The 16,328-nt window shown below is 46.8% G+C and overlaps 1 protein-coding gene across 3 annotated transcripts in view; it reads left to right on the top strand.

The window, feature by feature from the left end:
• Nucleotides 1–14,242, top strand: part of XPNPEP1 (X-prolyl aminopeptidase 1) — a 54,795-nt gene extending 40,553 nt beyond the window's left edge. For 2 of the 3 annotated variants that reach the window (XM_029245708.1, XM_029245707.1), the window contains 10 exons: nt 555–605; nt 1,794–1,852; nt 1,987–2,064; nt 3,966–4,037; nt 5,773–5,833; nt 7,334–7,403; nt 8,283–8,456; nt 9,060–9,136; nt 10,370–10,468; nt 13,696–14,242. In XM_029245708.1, the coding sequence (XP_029101541.1) occupies nt 555–605; nt 1,794–1,852; nt 1,987–2,064; nt 3,966–4,037; nt 5,773–5,833; nt 7,334–7,403; nt 8,283–8,456; nt 9,060–9,136; nt 10,370–10,468; nt 13,696–13,824 (870 nt within the window). In that variant the 3' untranslated portion in view covers nt 13,825–14,242. The remainder of the gene's footprint in view (nt 1–554; nt 606–1,793; nt 1,853–1,986; nt 2,065–3,965; nt 4,038–5,772; nt 5,834–7,333; nt 7,404–8,282; nt 8,457–9,059; nt 9,137–10,369; nt 10,469–13,695) is intronic. The other variant, XM_029245709.1, reaches the window with a different exon arrangement.
• The last annotated feature ends 2,086 nt before the right edge of the window (nt 14,243–16,328 follow it).

Raw genomic sequence — 16,328 nt, 5'->3', positions numbered from 1 at the left:
CCTGTTGTGTGGCCTTGAGCCTGGCACAAGGTGGGAACTTCTCTGAGCTTTCCAGAGTTAATGAGAGAATGAAATAAAATACTGGATGGGCTAGATCTTTACATAATATAACATAAAACACAAAAGGAGATTGATGACGATAGTGTAGGTGATGGTAATGATGAAGGTGAAGCCTCTGAAGAGGCCTAGATTTGTGTTTCAAGGCCAGCAGTGGATCTAGAAAGATTTGGGGCGCAGAGACGGCTTTTGACAGTGGCCTGTCTTTCCTGCTCCAGTAGTACAGGAATGACCCCTCTGAGGGTGCTCCTGTGTGCTCTGAGGTGGGCCCCTTCCTGATTGTGCCTGAACTACTCAACAGCAGGGGAGCCCTTTCCCCCATAGTGGAAATTGCTGCACACTTGTTCACAGGAAATGCCTGCATGTAAAGCCCTGATTGCTGATGGTTTGTAGCCCTATAAGTGCAGCCCTCTCAGTATCACATTAGGGCTGGGCTTTGAATCTGCCCATCTGATTTTCAGTAATAACTTTAAAAAATGTCTCTGTTATTTGCACAGATTAAAGATGCTGTTGCCCTCTGTGAACTCTTTAACTGGCTGGAGAAAGAGGTCGGTTCTTAGTCTTTGTTTAATACATGGATATAGATTTCTCAGAAATTATCTACATGTGATTCGAACTGTGGCTCTGGTTGACCACGAGGTCTAAGATCTTGATCTAATTTTAGTACTCTCTTTTAATAGTTCTTTGTGGAAATTTGGTGTGTGTGTAAAAATTCTTTAATTATGGACAGTAGTAACAAAGATGAAGAAGGAAATTCCTTAACAGAATGGATCCTTTGTGGAATTGTCTTATAACTAAGTGGAGTTTCATTATAAGAAAAAATGACTCTTACGATATTACAGGCAAGCTGACTGTGTTAAGAGAAAAAAGATCTTTGTGTATGTTTTGAACTTTAAGCCATAAAACTTTTTATATTAAATTGATTCCTGGGCATTAGTTTCTTGCCCTTTCACTCCTTGTAGTTGACAGGAAGGTGATTTCTTTGTGCTCTTATTAAACAATATCATATTTCCTTTAAATATTATATAAACAACTCTTTTAAAGTAGCTTAAATTGGAAGAAGAAAATATCACCCTGATTCCCACTGGTGTAACAGTTTTTTCCTCTTTGGCAAGTGTTCATCTGTGTACATTGTTTTTTCAACATAAATCATTTTTACATGCCTCTCACTGTACAGCTACGATTTTGTATTTTATTTTATTTACTTATCATAGTGTGAGCATTTTTCATGTGCTTTGAGGTCTTTAAAAAAATGATTCAAATAGAGACTGTGTTTAGTAGCTAGACTGATTTATTTACCCATTCCTTCTATTTTCAAATGTTTTAGATTGTTTAAAATTTTTTTTGCACTTACCAAACACCTTGTAATAATATCTTTGCATTTATCTTTTTTATTTATTTAGGATCACTTTCTTAGGATGATATCCTAGGTGGGGATGCTTTTTAATTTTTAAATTTAGGTGTATTAAGTTTTGGGAGTTTTCAGGATATAACACTGAGGGAAATAGTTGAGTGAAAAATTAAATGTATAGAAACGCTTCTACTTTTAGATGGCTTTGGTAAGAGCCTTTGGAAATTCCCTCCTTGTAAAGATGAGACATATGCTGTGTCCTATAGATTGGACAGTTGGGACGTGGGGATTGAGGAAAAAGTAAGCTTTTAATGCACCTCCTATAATATGTAGGAGACGGATGAATTTATCACACCCCAGTGGTTTATAAGCAACTTCCTTATAGGTGCCCAAAGGTGGCGTGACGGAGATCTCAGCTGCTGACAAAGCTGAGGAATTCCGCAGGTAAGGATCACTTTGGGGGCCCATGAACCTTGTGCTCATTTCCTTGGCAGGTTAAATGAAGCCGGGAGGGCCCTGATTCTTGGCACAGTAAAAACCTTTAAGCCACTCTGCTCTTGTGTATCTTTCTGTTCCAGGCAGCAGGCTGACTTTGTGGACCTGAGCTTCCCAACAATTTCCAGTACGGGACCCAACGGCGCCATCATTCACTACGCGTAAGGCATGCGGAGAAGCACGCTGCCCGGCTTTGCTGCTGCTTCTGCACAGGAGCCTGAGCAGGGGAGAGACATTATTCTACCAGAGGCCCTGGCGCCCACCTCCGTGTGTCTGTTGAGATTGTTCTTATATGGGAAATAGGACCTTGGAGGTCTTATTTTCTCTTCTTTCCTCTAAATCCCCAAGCCTCTGCCTGTTGGGAGCCAACTCTTAGGCATAGAGGTTTCACATTGACATTCTCGCGATGTCAAACGGGTTGTCCCTCTTTCCTTTGAGGCTGCAGTATCTGTATTCATAATCCCTGAATCTTAGTAGTTAGGATTTTTAGTGTTTTTCTTTTCTGACAGTGGCAGCCTTCTTGATGCACTAGTCCAAACGTCCTGTGAGCTCCATCACCTCCATACCAAAAAAGCTTATCACTAGGTTGTGGAGCACCCTGCTACGGTTGAAGAGATAATCTGTAACCTCTCTTTCCTCCCCAGCCTATGGGGATTTGTACCACACGACCTACAAGAGCCTATGGACCCACAGAGCCATGCATCCCTGCACTGTGAGACAGAGGGGGCGCTGATGTGTTTTAGAACTGCTAGACCTGCCTGTAGAGGTGGTGGGAAGTGGGGCTCCAGCTTCAGCTTCACCTGGCTTACACGGTTCTGCCTCGTGTGGGCATCTTGAGTCCTTTGCTCCCCACCCGGGATGTGCATAGTGAAGGAACACTTGGCTGTCTCACTGTGCTGCAGTGCTGTACGTGGGCACAAATTCCTGCCCCCCGCCTTTTTAATCACTTTTAGAGTTTTTAGTCTTGGGACAAATTTTGAAGCTGTTGTGTGGGAGACAGTCACAGATATGTGACTGTACAGTTCTCTCACATTAATGCCTCTGTTCCAACATTAAAATAGAAAAAGGACTTTAGTTTTATATTTAATGCAGGTGATGAATTTCCTGGCTGGATACTACTCTAGAATTTTGCATATAATTAACACAATAAATCATTTCAGACCAAGGGGGGAGAATTTTGCTTCTCCTTTGGTGTCTCTTCATTGTGGCTGTTGGAAGCCTGTTGACAGAGAGGGTGCTGAAACTGGGCCCATGTCTGGTTGTCTTTTCTGCCAGTTGGGCTCGAGTGCCCACTTTCACCCTTATTGCCTGGAAGTGAAGGAGAACCTCTCTGAGAACCTCTCTCGGCTGCAGGGCGGAGACTTGGAATGCTCGCGTCCCTTTTAGCTTTTCCCAGTGCAGCATATTGTCTGGAAAAAGGCATGGAGAAATCAGATCACTTTAAAAAATACCAGATGTTCATTTGAAAAAAGAGCTCTAGCATAAGAGCATCATGGTCCATTCCTTTCCCCAGCAAAAATCCTGTTAGGTTTTCTCCCAGACTGAGGCACTGACCTTCTGCCTGTCTGGTGGTCTAGGAAGCAAGTGGGGAGGCACCTGGTGGGATTAGGACTGAGGGAGGGAAGTGGAGGCTGAGGCAGGGGCCTGGACTGCCCCCCGCCCCCCGCAAAAAAAAAAAAAATAGACAAATGACTGCGGCTGCTCTCCTCCCACTTCCCAGCTTGGTCCTACTGCTTATATTGATTATTATTTTCTGTAGCTTTTACAATTACCTGATGAACACTTGTTTTCTTCCAGTCAAAAATGGAGGAAGATACAAAGAAATATGTTATTTCCTTCTCCTGAGCTCTTTATCTGTTGGGGAGATAGGTTGACTGGGTCTTTGAATAGTAGAAGGTTAATATTAGTTGTAATAATTAACCTATTTGGTAACTTCAGTGTGATATAATTTAAGGCTTACATAAATTGTTCGCACAGTACAAAGAACTCTTGTATTCCTTCCTCCCAGATTCAGGAAGCATTTACATTTGTGGAATAATTAATTTTTAATTAACTTTCTTAGGCCAGTCCCTGAGACGAATAGGACCTTGTCTCTGGATGAGGTGTACCTCATTGACTCGGGTGCTCAATACAAGTAAGTGAATCGGGGCTGCGCAGAGCTTGACCCCACTGAATCAAGGCAGTTGAGTAGGTGGACAAGCCAGGCTCCAGCCGAGAGTGCTCAGCTGGTCATCTCATTCTGCGCCAGCCACTGATGGAATTGTTTCCACGTCTTGTCCTTTTTTTCACCCCTTGTTGAAATAGCCCAGTTGTGATCCTGTTCCCACAAAAGACTGTTTGATAGAAATGTTTAGTCCTTGGCTGGAAGCTGTTAAACACTAAATAAATAACTGAAAGTAAGCTTTCAGAACCATTGGGAAGTCTTCTGCTCCAGCCCATACATCACCTGGCAGCTCCCCAGACTTTTAGTGGCCCCAGGGCCTTGTGAAGTGACGGCATAATTTTGAATGAATGAATGAGGAACGAGGGCTGTCCCTGAATTTCCTTCTTCATGCCTTGCTGCTTTCACAGTCATCATCTAGAATAGTTTCTCAGAGAAACCAAGATTTGGTTGGGTCTTGATGTGGAACCCACGAGGAGGAGAGGAATAGGTGTTGTCTGCATTGAGAGCACACGAGCAAGGCCTTTTACTACTCCTTTCTCCACTTAAGTTGGGACTTTGGCTGGTGGAGATGGAAGCCACAACCTAGCCTTGGGACGTGTGGGTTGGAGTTAATAAAAGCCTAGAGCTAAGGGTATTTGGATTTCTTGGGTAATGGTGTAACTTTGGTTCACTTCTAAATTTTAGCAGTATTCTAGAAGTTACTCTTTCTGTGTCAAGGGGTGGATTAGGGTGTTCTAAAAGATGCATTTGGGTATTTTTAGGGTCCAATAAACCGCTTGCCATCCTGACAGGAGGAATTAGAGTTTGACTTTCTTTTGCTAGAAACAGGTTCCTATTTACTTTGTCCACCTCCCTTTCATTCATAATCCCAGGGATGGTGTCTTCCGTGAAACAGTCCTCACATTGTAGACCAAGAGTGTGTGTGTCAGGGCCTGACTTGAGTTCACTCCCACTACACTGGGCCATCCTTGCATTCACACTTTGTCTCATTTTTTTTTTTTAACAATTTCATTGAAATATAATACAGCTTACTCATTTGAAGTGTACAATTAATGGTTTTTAGTTTATTCACGGAATTGTACAACTGTCACCACAATCAATTTTAGAATATTTTCATCACCTCAAAAAAGAAACACCATTCCTGTTAGCAGTCACTTCCCACTTTCCCCTACCCAGGGAACCACTAGTATACTTCCTGTCTGTCTGGATTTGCCTATTCTGGACATTTCATGTACATGGAATTATATGGCCTCAGTGGCTGACTTCCGTCACTTAGTGTAATGTCTTCCAGGTTCATCCAGGTTATAGTGTGTATCAGTACTTCATTCCTTTTTATTGCTGAATAATATTTCATTGTATGTGTATACTGCATTTTGTTAACTCATCAGTTGATGGACATTTAGGTGGTTTCTACGTTTTGGGTATTATGAGTGATGCTGCTCTGAACATTCATGTATAAGTTTTTGTGTGGACATATGTTTTCGGTTCTCTTGGGGGTTTACCTAGGAGTGGGATTGCTGGGTCCTAGGGTAACTCCGTGTTTAACCTTTTAAGGAACTGTAAACTGCTTTCCAGAGTGGCTCTACTATTTTATATGTCCACCAGCAGTGCATGAGGGTTCCAATTTCTCCACATCCTCATCTGTCTCACGTTTGAGCAGAAGCTTATTCTGAGTGAAAACTAATTTGTCCTTCCTTTTGGAAAGGGATGGAACCACAGATGTGACTCGTACCATGCATTTTGGAACCCCTACAGCCTATGAGAAGGTAAGAGAAAACTCGAGAGGCCCTCTCTGCTCTTTGACAGTTCTCTCTTGTGAAAAGGATTGTATACATGAGTAAAAATTATATGTGGGACAATAAAATAGCTCATTACTGTGGAATCAGGCTTATCTGCTTTATGACATCCATTTAATTAATTATTGGAGAGATTTTAAAAGCATTCTGTCTGCTAAGGTCAGAGTGGCTCAGATTCAAGTTTTAATAGCTTTGGCCTTCTCTTCAGTCAGGAAGTTTCTTTGGGGAAGGGAGTGGGGTAGTGAAATATATGCCTTTTTATGAACAGTGGCTAGATTTCATTCTGAAAGCTACCCCCGTTCTTTTTTCAAGTTCAGCATTCCTATTTGTAGGCTCAACTCTCTAGGAACCCTCTGAAATGACATGCACTGCTCAGTTTCTGGTCTGTCTGGCATGGAAAAGAGGAAACAGCTGTAAGGTAGAGAGATGTGTACCATGAGTCTAGAGACCGGGCTTCAGATCTTCTCTGCTGTTTACAGACTCCATGACCTTGAACTCAACACTCAGACCATCCATAAAAGCGGTGAGAAGAGTACTCACCTCCAAGGCTGGCTGTGAAGGTTCTGTGAGCCCAGCAGGTTCTTGGATGATAGTCACTGCTTGGCAAATACTGGTTGAATCTCTGAGTATATCTCTTTTTCCAGGGAGCTCCTTCAGGAAGCTTGTCCAGGGAAGAGGGCTTTATTGGATAGAGCAGGGCACATTTCCCAGAGCTGGTCCCTTGTGTCATTCATTTGTAGGCACCAGCAGATGAAGAAGGGTTTGACCTTGGGTCCAGATACCTACCTTTGGTGTGACTCTCCTTGTTCTGTGTTCAATCCAGACCAGATTGAACAGTGTGGGGTTTAGTCCTGACTCTGCACCTTACTGGCAAGCCACTACCCTTCCAAACAGCACTTTTCTTGTCTAGGCAGTAGGGACTAAACCCTGAGTATAGATGGCGGTGAGGTGCACAGAGGTTGAAGCAGGACTGCCTGGCTCCCAAGGCCACATGCTGCCACTTATGAACTGCGTGACCTGGCATTCATCTCTCTATGAAGTGGGGATGGCAAGAGTGCCTCCAACAAGAAGTGTGGGATTAAACGTACAGTGCTGTACGTATCATGCCTGGCACAGAGGGATAGCTCATACGTGTTGCTAGCGTCCTCAGTACTTTTTAGTGCTTTTCCCCAGTCTTTCTGAGGCTCAGATGGCAGAGAGTATGGCAGAATGTTCATTACAAGGGAGAGACTTGTGGGGTCATCTCTCAGTCAGCTCTCTTTTATTAAATGGAATTTCAAGATTTTCTGGAAAATTGGTACCAAGGCCAAGGTTTTTCTCCACCACCAGATTTTTTTCCTTTTTCCTCTGATTTTCTCTGTGGTATTGCTACAAAACCTTCAGAGGCAAGGTTTTCAGAGCTACCCGAAAGCTACAGGATTAAAACGCCTGTGCCAGCCCTGAACATGCCCTCTGGGTTTTCTTTGGCAGGAATGCTTCACGTGTGTCCTCAAGGGCCACATAGCTGTGAGTGCGGCTGTCTTCCCGACTGGAACCAAAGGTAGGTGATTCCTTCAGTCACACGGCAGGCTTTTTCTTGTTCAGGCATCAGACGTGTCTAAGTTTGGGTGGAAGAACATGTCCTTGCCTTGCCGTACCAGCCCCCAGCCTACTTCAGGCCCATCCTGGGCAAATGGGGGTGCTGCACGGACTGAGCTGAGAGGCCCTCCAGGGAGCCAGGCTTCGGACTGGGCCCAGGGTCAGGTGTGAACTCCCTCCTGACCAATTATGGTGTCGGGTGACCCATGTGGGTGGCTCCCAGGAGAGGGCAGCAGGGCATGACGGCCTCAGGGCCCCAGTGGAAGTTGGCGCAGCCTCCTTTCTGCCCTTCAGTGCTGGGCCAGTGCCTCCTTTCAGGACCCTCATTGGGATTTACTTTACTGAGAACCTGACTTGAGACATATAACTTTTTGCATGAGGATGGGTGGGTGGGCCATTGCACGGGGAGTTGACAAGACCTGGGCCTCGAGTCTGCTTAGGCTGGGCCGGCACTCATCTCCCTGGGCACCAGTTTCCTCATGCTTGCAGTCTGGTTAGAAACTCATCTTGTAATTCTGAAACTGTAGGGTCCCAGCGCTGGGAAGGGAACGTCCATGTCATCTACTGCAGCCCTTACCTGCTACAGGCGACCATTCCTCACCAGCATCCTCCAGCTTCAGACTGAGCTCTGACTGGTGGGGGAGCTGCCCTCCTCAGGAGCTCTGACTGTGAGAAAGTTCTTCTTGGTGTTGGGCTGAAACCTGAATCCTCCAGTAACTTTTACCCGCTGGTTTCTGTTTCACCTTCTGGAGCCAAACATAACAAATGTAATGTCCAAAGTGCTTTGCAAGTTGAAAAGTACTGTACAGAATCACCGAGTGCTTCTTACTGTGTCTTTCAGGCCACCTTCTTGACTCCTTTGCCCGCTCAGCTTTATGGGATTCTGGCCTGGATTACCTGCACGGGACGGGACATGGTGTTGGGTCTTTTCTGAATGTTCACGAGGGTCCTTGTGGCATCAGTTATAAAACATTCTCTGATGAGCCCTTGGAGGCCGGCATGATTGTCACTGATGGTAGGTGTCCCTCACCTAGAGGGTGTGCATGGGTCCTCTGGCCTTTCTGAAAGCTCTTTGTTGTTTCTTGTATTTTCATTATTATAAAGTAAATTGGAAATAATTTCCCCCTCCTGAATTAAACAACAACAACCTTTTTTGATTATAAAAGTGATAAATATTCATTGTAGAAGAAGTGACACTATGGAACAGTATAAAGAAGAAAATGATAATCATTTGTAATCCAGACACCCAGGGGAAACATGGCTTAATAATTTGCTATGTTAGCTTGTCTTTTCCCATGTCGTTACTACATCTTTGTGAATGTATTTTACTGCCTGCATCATTGTGTCTTACGGATATGCCCCATCATTTATTTGGCGGATCCTCTGTTATTGCACTCCCTACCCTGCAGCCAGTTCTCAGGAACTTCTGAGCCTCTGTCTGGACCTCAAGTGCCTATTAAAAGTGCCCTGCGGGAGGAGGCGTCTCTGGGCTCTTACACCCAGATTAAGTGGCCCTTCATCTGTTTCTTGGGAAGCGCTGTCATCCCAGGAGTGCAAGCTCCTCTGTGCTTATCTTCATGGTGGGCTGTTTCTCATTTTGGGGTTTGGTTTGTTTTAGAGCCAGGGTATTATGAAGACGGGGCTTTCGGAATTCGCATTGAGAATGTTGTCCTGGTGGTGCCTGTGAAGACCAAGGTGAGTAATTAGGTTTTTGTTTTTTAAATTCCCTTATTCCTTAATGGGGGAGGATGAGGACTTTTGTCCTTGGAACCAAGAGCATGTCATTCTGGGGCCAGAATGGAGCCTCCTTCCCCTGATAGTGGTGCCTCTCCTGGAATTCATTCTCCTCTGCAAAGCCAGAGGGAAAATCCTTAGTGAACTGGGACCCTGAACTGGACCTCATGGAGCCCCAGGCAGCCCCCTGCTTGCTGTTAGTTGGGGCTCCGAGCTTACCGGAGGCAGCTTCTTGTCGTCAAGCCGCCTCTGCTGTGGGGGAGGGGTGCTCGCTTAAAGGCCCCTTCCAGACACTGAAGCAGAATCTCCAGGTCTGGGGCCCGGGAACTGTTTTCAACAAATGCCCCAGATGATTTTTATCAGGTAAAGCTGAGGAGGCCCGAGTTACCCCCTGGGTCGGGCCCCACAGGTGTGGTGCCCTCTGGAAGACAGGTGTGTCACCCTCTCCCCATCACGTTACCAAGAGGTCGCAGGCTTTAGGTGCTGGGCTTGACCTGGAAGACCTGTTTGCTTCTCCTCCATGGGTGATTTTGGAAATGGAACCGTTGGAGGGAGGTGGCTTCCTAAGTCTTCAGGGAAGCTGACTGCAGGGGTCTGCTCTCTGCTTGCACACTGATGTCACTCTCCTTGAGAGTGGCCTCTCCCCTCACTCCCACAGGCCCCGCCAGGAACAGAGACCCATCGTGCCCTGTGTACCCTGGCCATTCCATGCCACGTGCACTGGACAGACCTGTTACCTGTCACCTGATGGGCCTGGCTGGGTCAAGGCAGGCTGCATGGTTGATGTCAAAAAAAAGGGATCTGCTGGGGAACTTATGCCTTAGCAGAGGCTCGAGAACCAAAACCAGAGATCCCCCTGCTTCCAGACACCCTCTGTGCCTCTTCTCCATCACAGCAGGCAGGAGTCTTGTGGACCTGCTGCTGGGAGCCCCTCAGCACTCTTTGGCTTTTCCTGGTGGCACAGGCTGTGGTTTGCACAGTGGAGCAGCTCTTGGAAAGTGGCATCCGCTGTGTTCATCGTGTCTCCCGTGTCTATTAAAAATGGTGACCAGCTAACTAGTTACTGTTAACTAGGTGACCAGAGCCTAGTTACACCTGGCTCTGAGGGACGGTCCTGTCGAGTGGGAGTGACCTCGTGGCGGGTCATGGTGGTAAAGAGGAGTAAAAGCTTCTGTTTTCTTCATTCTCCCACAGTATAACTTCAGTAACCGGGGAAGCCTGACCTTTGACCCTCTAACTTTGGTTCCGATACAGACCAAAATGATAGATGTGGATTCTCTTACAGACAAAGAGGTAACAAGGAAGCCTTGGGGGAGGGCAGAAGCGTGTGGGGTGGAGAGCTGCCCTACGTTCTCTCCTCCACTGTCACTTTTAAGTTAGAGCCTAGGCCAGCTGAGTTGGAAAATCCTAGGTCTCCTGAGGACTGGAGGTGCTTTTCCTGTATTTTTGGGTCTCGAGGTAGATATAGCCCTGCTCTCCTCACTGTTGGGGATGGTAGGGCTTCACAGGTGGGAATGAATAGTGTGCTGTTGCTTTCCAGGAGGGCCAGAGCCATAGCTGCCCTGAGGCGTGTTTAGCAAACATGGGCATGTGTCTTCCCTGCATTTTTGTGGGTGGGTGGGGCCGTTGCACACGCCAGATTGTTTTCTTGTGTTGCGTGAAACTAAGGAACTGAGAAGCAAACGCTATTACCATATGCCATTGTGTCACAGGCAGGGAGAGAGGTTGTTGCTCTGGGCTCTGAAACCTGTCACAGAGCAGACGCACAGCAGCGCTCACCTGTCAGGCTCAGAGGGTGACAGGTCTTGGAAGCCCTGCAAATCCCAGCACGGGTCCCCAGGCTCATGAGGCCAGGTGAGGCGGCAGGCCCAGGAACCTGGAGTAAGGCTTGAGGGATGGGACAGGTGATCAGGGTCAGAGCGGGGACAAGGGTCAAAACAGGGTGGAAACAACACCACCCTGTCTGTCTGCTGTGAAGTGGTCAGGCCCAAGCCAGGAAGCCAGAAGCCAGAAGGACAGGAATTCCAGAGCAAGGCAGGCAGGCAGCAGTGCAGCAGAAGGCAAAGGCAGGAGCGTGGTGCATCACTCGAGGGATGAGCAGTTCTCGTTACCAGAGGCAGCCACTGGCCTCACCCCAGGGGCTTCTGAGGCAGAAACGTACCCTCAGTGGAGCCTGCGTGGGCCCTGTGCTTGGCACTAGAGGAAAGCGCCTCTGAGGGCTGAGGAGCCCCCTTCTGCAGGGCCATGGAACGAGCTCCTCCCAGCCAGAAGCTCCCTCTCTGCCCCATCCAGCTCACAGATGGGTGACAGAGGAAGGTCATCCACTTGCTGCTTCGATTGCCTCTGTGCTTGGGCACCTCATCTTGACCGCCAGTGCCTCGATTCAGCCAAACGTTCCCGCTCACAGCACCCAAACGAGCCCTGCTGATGCTGGTTTATTCAGGCTGTAGCTGCCTGTCAGCAGCACAGTGTCAGGTGTGTCTTTTCAGCAGGAAGAGTCTCTCCTGCGGCCCTGGGCCTCTTCTCCGGTCCCCACAGGGCTGGCTTAGGTGAGAGGGGATGACAGCACAGGAGTGAGCATGGCAGCCACCTTGCTTACAGCCCTCTGCCCAAGGAACCAGTCTCTTCTTGTGGCCCTCGAGCACAGCTTCCAGGGTCTTAGCAAGGGACCCTCTACTAATAAGTCCCTTTACCCTCTTGGAAGCCCAAGGCTGTGGCATCTGCCAAGTGATTCCAGGTCACATAGGCCTTGCTGTCCGCGTGAAGTGTACCAGTCAGGAGACATTTCTCCCACGTGACCTTCCACTTTATCCAGGGAAATAGTGCATGAGAAAGGTTAAGCGAGGCCATTTTTCCTTGGGGGAGAGAGTCTTTTTAACCTGTGACTCCCCCGTGACATTGGACAGAGACCAGTGCTGTCTGCCTGGTCCAGTGTTCATTACTGTACCTTACATACCCCAATCACTGAACTATTCTTTTAGCCAGTTAGTTTTTATAGGACAGATAATATCTTCTTACCTTGGAATCATTAGCAAGTTTCCACAAATTACAAGTAGAGGACAGTATTTAATATTCCAAGCAGAGTGTATTTATTATCTTTTAGCAAAAGTGTTCATTTCCCATATACCACTCAGTAAATCTGGGGCTTCATTCTGTCTTAAGGCATCGTAATACCCCACAGCAAGATGCTGTCCATTGGGCTTTTAAAGTACCAGTCATTGCCCTTTACCGTCTCCCAGTCTTAGTAGAAACTTTAGGGAGTTTTGGGGTTAGTGCTGCATTCCCATCGATTTGTCACCAGGTGGCAGCAGAGGACTTTGGTGGGACATGAATGTGTGTGCTGCAGGCTGCCAAGGCCTTTGTGACGTTGCTCCAGCCCCCTGCGGGTGCCCCAGCTTGCCCCAACCAAAAGGGTCTTGGGAGTGTCTGTGTGGCCCCAGGCCTGCTCCTGTCTGCACTGTTGAGCTGCTTTGGACGGAGGCTGCCTTACAGCCCTGCCTGGCCTTGCTGCTGACATGCAGCTGCTTGCTTGTGTTTGATATCCCACCCCTCTTCCCCACCTCTTATCAGTGGGCATAGGAGCACCAGTTGGGTCAAAGTCATCGGCGACACCAACCCATCTGTCTGATGTGATGTGGTCAGGCCCCCTTCGGGGCAGTGGAGAGCGTGGGTTGTCGTCCTCTTGGCAGAACGGGCTTCCCTCCAGCCCTCATCCTCCCTCACTCCTCACCCGGAGATTAGCAGAACCCTTGTCATCAGGTTCAGCGCATCAGTACCCCCCGCCCCGTCCCGACAGACAGACAGACAGACACACACACACACACACACACACACACACACACACACACACACATCCGATCAGGTTCCATACTTTTACCTCTTTGCAAATCTCCTGGTGTGGTGGCTCCATTCATTTGAGGCTCTGAAAGTCAAGCTTACTCCCAGCCTCACCCTGCAGCAGCGCAGGCCTTGACCTCCAAAGGCTTTGGGCGCATCTAGACGGCCACACTCACAAGACCCTCACCGGCTTGACTGATCCTAGTTTATTCAGCTTTGTAGGCGGATACGGGATAGGAAACTCAGCGCGTTGGTAGGACAGCCTCAGGTGTGTCTTCACAGCAGCTGAGGCAACCAGGGTGGGTGCAGGAGCTGTGAGACCCCTGCCCCCACTCTCTCGTCATGGCTTCCAGGGGTGCTGTCGAGGGGGACACCGGGTTACAGGTTACTCTGCATCCAGAGCCACGGCTTGCCGTCAGGCATTCGTGGTTCCCTCACCGTCACTCCAGTCCACATGCAGGTGGTTCCAGGAGCATTTTCACCATCGGCCATGTGGCCTCGTCCCATCTATTTCCAGGGAGGTAGAACACAAGGAGGTCGCTTGTCCACGAGCAGGGAGAAAGGGTTTTGTGCTCCTTTACTCTCATCCTGTGGTCTCAGCACATGGTGCCTCACTGCTCACTGCGCAGCCTCTGGTGAAGGTGTGATGGTGAGACCACGTCTGTATTCCTTCCCTCTTGCAGTGCGACTGGCTCAACAACTACCACCTGACCTGCAGGGACGTGATCGGGAAGGAACTGCAAAAACAGGGCCGCCAGGAAGCCCTCGAGTGGCTCATCAGAGAGACGCAGCCCATCTCCAAACAGCATTAATACCTGTTTTTTTTTTTTTTTTTTTTTTAAACGCTCTGGGGAAAGGAAGAAGCCTGGCCCACCCCTGACATCTTTCCCCTTTCTCTCCTTCTCCCTTACCTTCCCGTTTTAGACTCTGAGAAGAACTGAAAATCTTCTTATCCTCTTTGATATTTTCTTGCAAACACTCGATCTTTTATGAATTTTTTTAAAATTGTTGAGAACGAGCCAAGAATAAATTGCTGCTCCAGAAGGAGGGTCACCACAAGCCAAGCCTGAGCGGGGGGATGCCCCGAGCAGCTGCAGGGAGCCCTCTGGCCAGCGATGGTGAAGCAGTGAGTGCTCTGCGACAGTCACGTTCCAGGTGCTAGTCCCTCGTTCGTGATCCCCTTCATGCGCACGGGACTGTATTTATGACCAGTGAATAAAATGTCAGAACGTGCTTCATCTCCGCCGTCTCTCTTCTTCCGGCACCATCCACCCTGTGTGTGGGGTGGGCTCACGTCCAGGGCACGTTTTCTAGGTGGAAGGACCCCTTTGAGGAGAGATTCCCTGGCCTCCCTGCATATTTTCTGACTTAATTTCAAGCCTCTTAAGTCTTTTCTCTAGAAAACCTAATATTTTGTTGAGTATTCTAAGTTTTTCTTTCCAGATTTTAAAATACGTCATTGATATTAAAAAACAACAACAACAAAAAAATCATGTCGAAAGTGGCAGTCTACTGTGGTCTACCCTACAGTGGACGGTGCAGGCGTCTCATTGTCTCACTACTTATAGACAGTGGTCTTTGGCAGGTGCCTGCTACTCCCTATCTGGCTTTCTCTGGACTTGCACACGTGGGGCAGCCTGAAGGGCCGGCAGAGCTAATGCCTCTGAGGCCTCAGACCATGATGGTTGGGCATAGGAAAACGGACTCCTCTTCCCTTGGCTGGGATGTCCGAGGCGTGGTCTACACTGCCTCCTGGGGTTTCTCAGTGGGACTGAGCCCTCCTTGCCCACTGTGGGAACTTGTTCAATAACACACCCTTTATTTTCTTCCTTCCCTTCTGCGTCTTACTTTCCCTTACTTTCCCACCAGTGTTTCCTGGAACCGTCTCCCATTAAACCACTTACATGCAAATCCTTGTCTTTGGGTCTGCTTCTTTAGGAACCCAAGTCATACCCCATAGGTATAACCGCTATTTGCTATGTATTTTTGCCAATTTCTTTCTTTGTATTTAGCATTCAGTAATATATAGAAAAAGTATGTGTGCATGGATAAAAGAATATGCACACATACACATCATATGCACAGACATTGGGCCATTCTGTACATATGCAATTTCCTTTCTTTTTTTTTTTTTGCGGTACGTGGGGTACGCGGGCCTCTCACTGTTGTGGCCTCTCCCATTGCGGAGCACAGGCTCCGGACACGCAGGCTCAGCGGTCATGGCTCACGGGCCCAGCCGCTCCGCGGCATGTGGGATCTTCCCGTACCGGGGCACGAACCCGTGTCCCCTGCATCGGCAGGCGGACTCTCAATCACTGCACCACCAGGGAAGCCCTATTGATTGATTTTTAAATGTTAACCCAAACTTGCATTCCTGTGACACCTCCCACTTGGTCATAATTTTTTGGCTTTTTAAATATATTGCTGGATTCACTTTCTTAATTTTTAAAAAATAATTCTAAAACATCCATGTTCACAAGGGATGTCAGCCTGTAGTTGTCTTTTCTTATAATATCTTTGTCGTACACTGATTTTTATATGTTTATCATTTTTTTAAATGTAAGCATTCAAAGTTATAACTTTTCCTGCAGACACTTCTTTTTATTATTTAAATTGAGGTATAGTTGAGATACAATATTATATAAGTTTCAGGTATACAACATAGTGATTCACAATTTTTAAAGGTTGTATTCCATTTATAGTTATTATAAAATATTGGCTATATTCCCTGTGCTGTACATGGATATATTGCAGACACTTCTTTAATTGCATCATATGTATTTTGATATGCTGTTTTAATTTTCATGAATTCAACATTTTTTCTCATTTCTTTTGTGATTTCTTCTTTGACACATAGGCTATTTAGAAATATGTTAATTTTTAAATATTTGGAGATCTTTAAGACATCATTTTGTTATTAATATCTAATTTAGTTGTATTTTGGTCAGAACATACTTTCTTTGATTTCAGTTTTTAAAAACGTATTGATTCTTGTTTTATTGCTTAGCATCTGGTCTGTTATGGCGAGTGTTAGATGTGAAATTGAAAACAATGTGCATTCAGCAGTTTGGGGTAGAATGTTCTATAGATATCCATTAGGTCAAGTTGGCTATAGAATAAAAGATAGGATGTTATAGCTATTCTGTTATGGCTAGGAGCAAAATCCCCTTCATTACATTTGAATGTACATCCTATAATTGAACCAGATTGAAACAGGTTCCCAAATCCATCTTGAATCAAATTAGAGATTGTTCCTGATCCACTGCTTTCAGCTGGTTCCTTTCTAAAAACGTATCAACATAATTTTTGGTATCAA

The sequence above is a fragment of the Monodon monoceros genome, unplaced genomic scaffold, assembly GCF_005190385.1.
Source record: "Monodon monoceros isolate NGI ecotype Baffin Bay Population unplaced genomic scaffold, NGI_Narwhal_1 Super_Scaffold_4, whole genome shotgun sequence".
In the NCBI taxonomy this organism is placed as follows: Eukaryota; Metazoa; Chordata; class Mammalia; order Artiodactyla; family Monodontidae; genus Monodon; species Monodon monoceros.
Note: the sequence above shows the minus strand (reverse complement) of the source record. Positions and strands in the feature narration are given on the sequence as shown.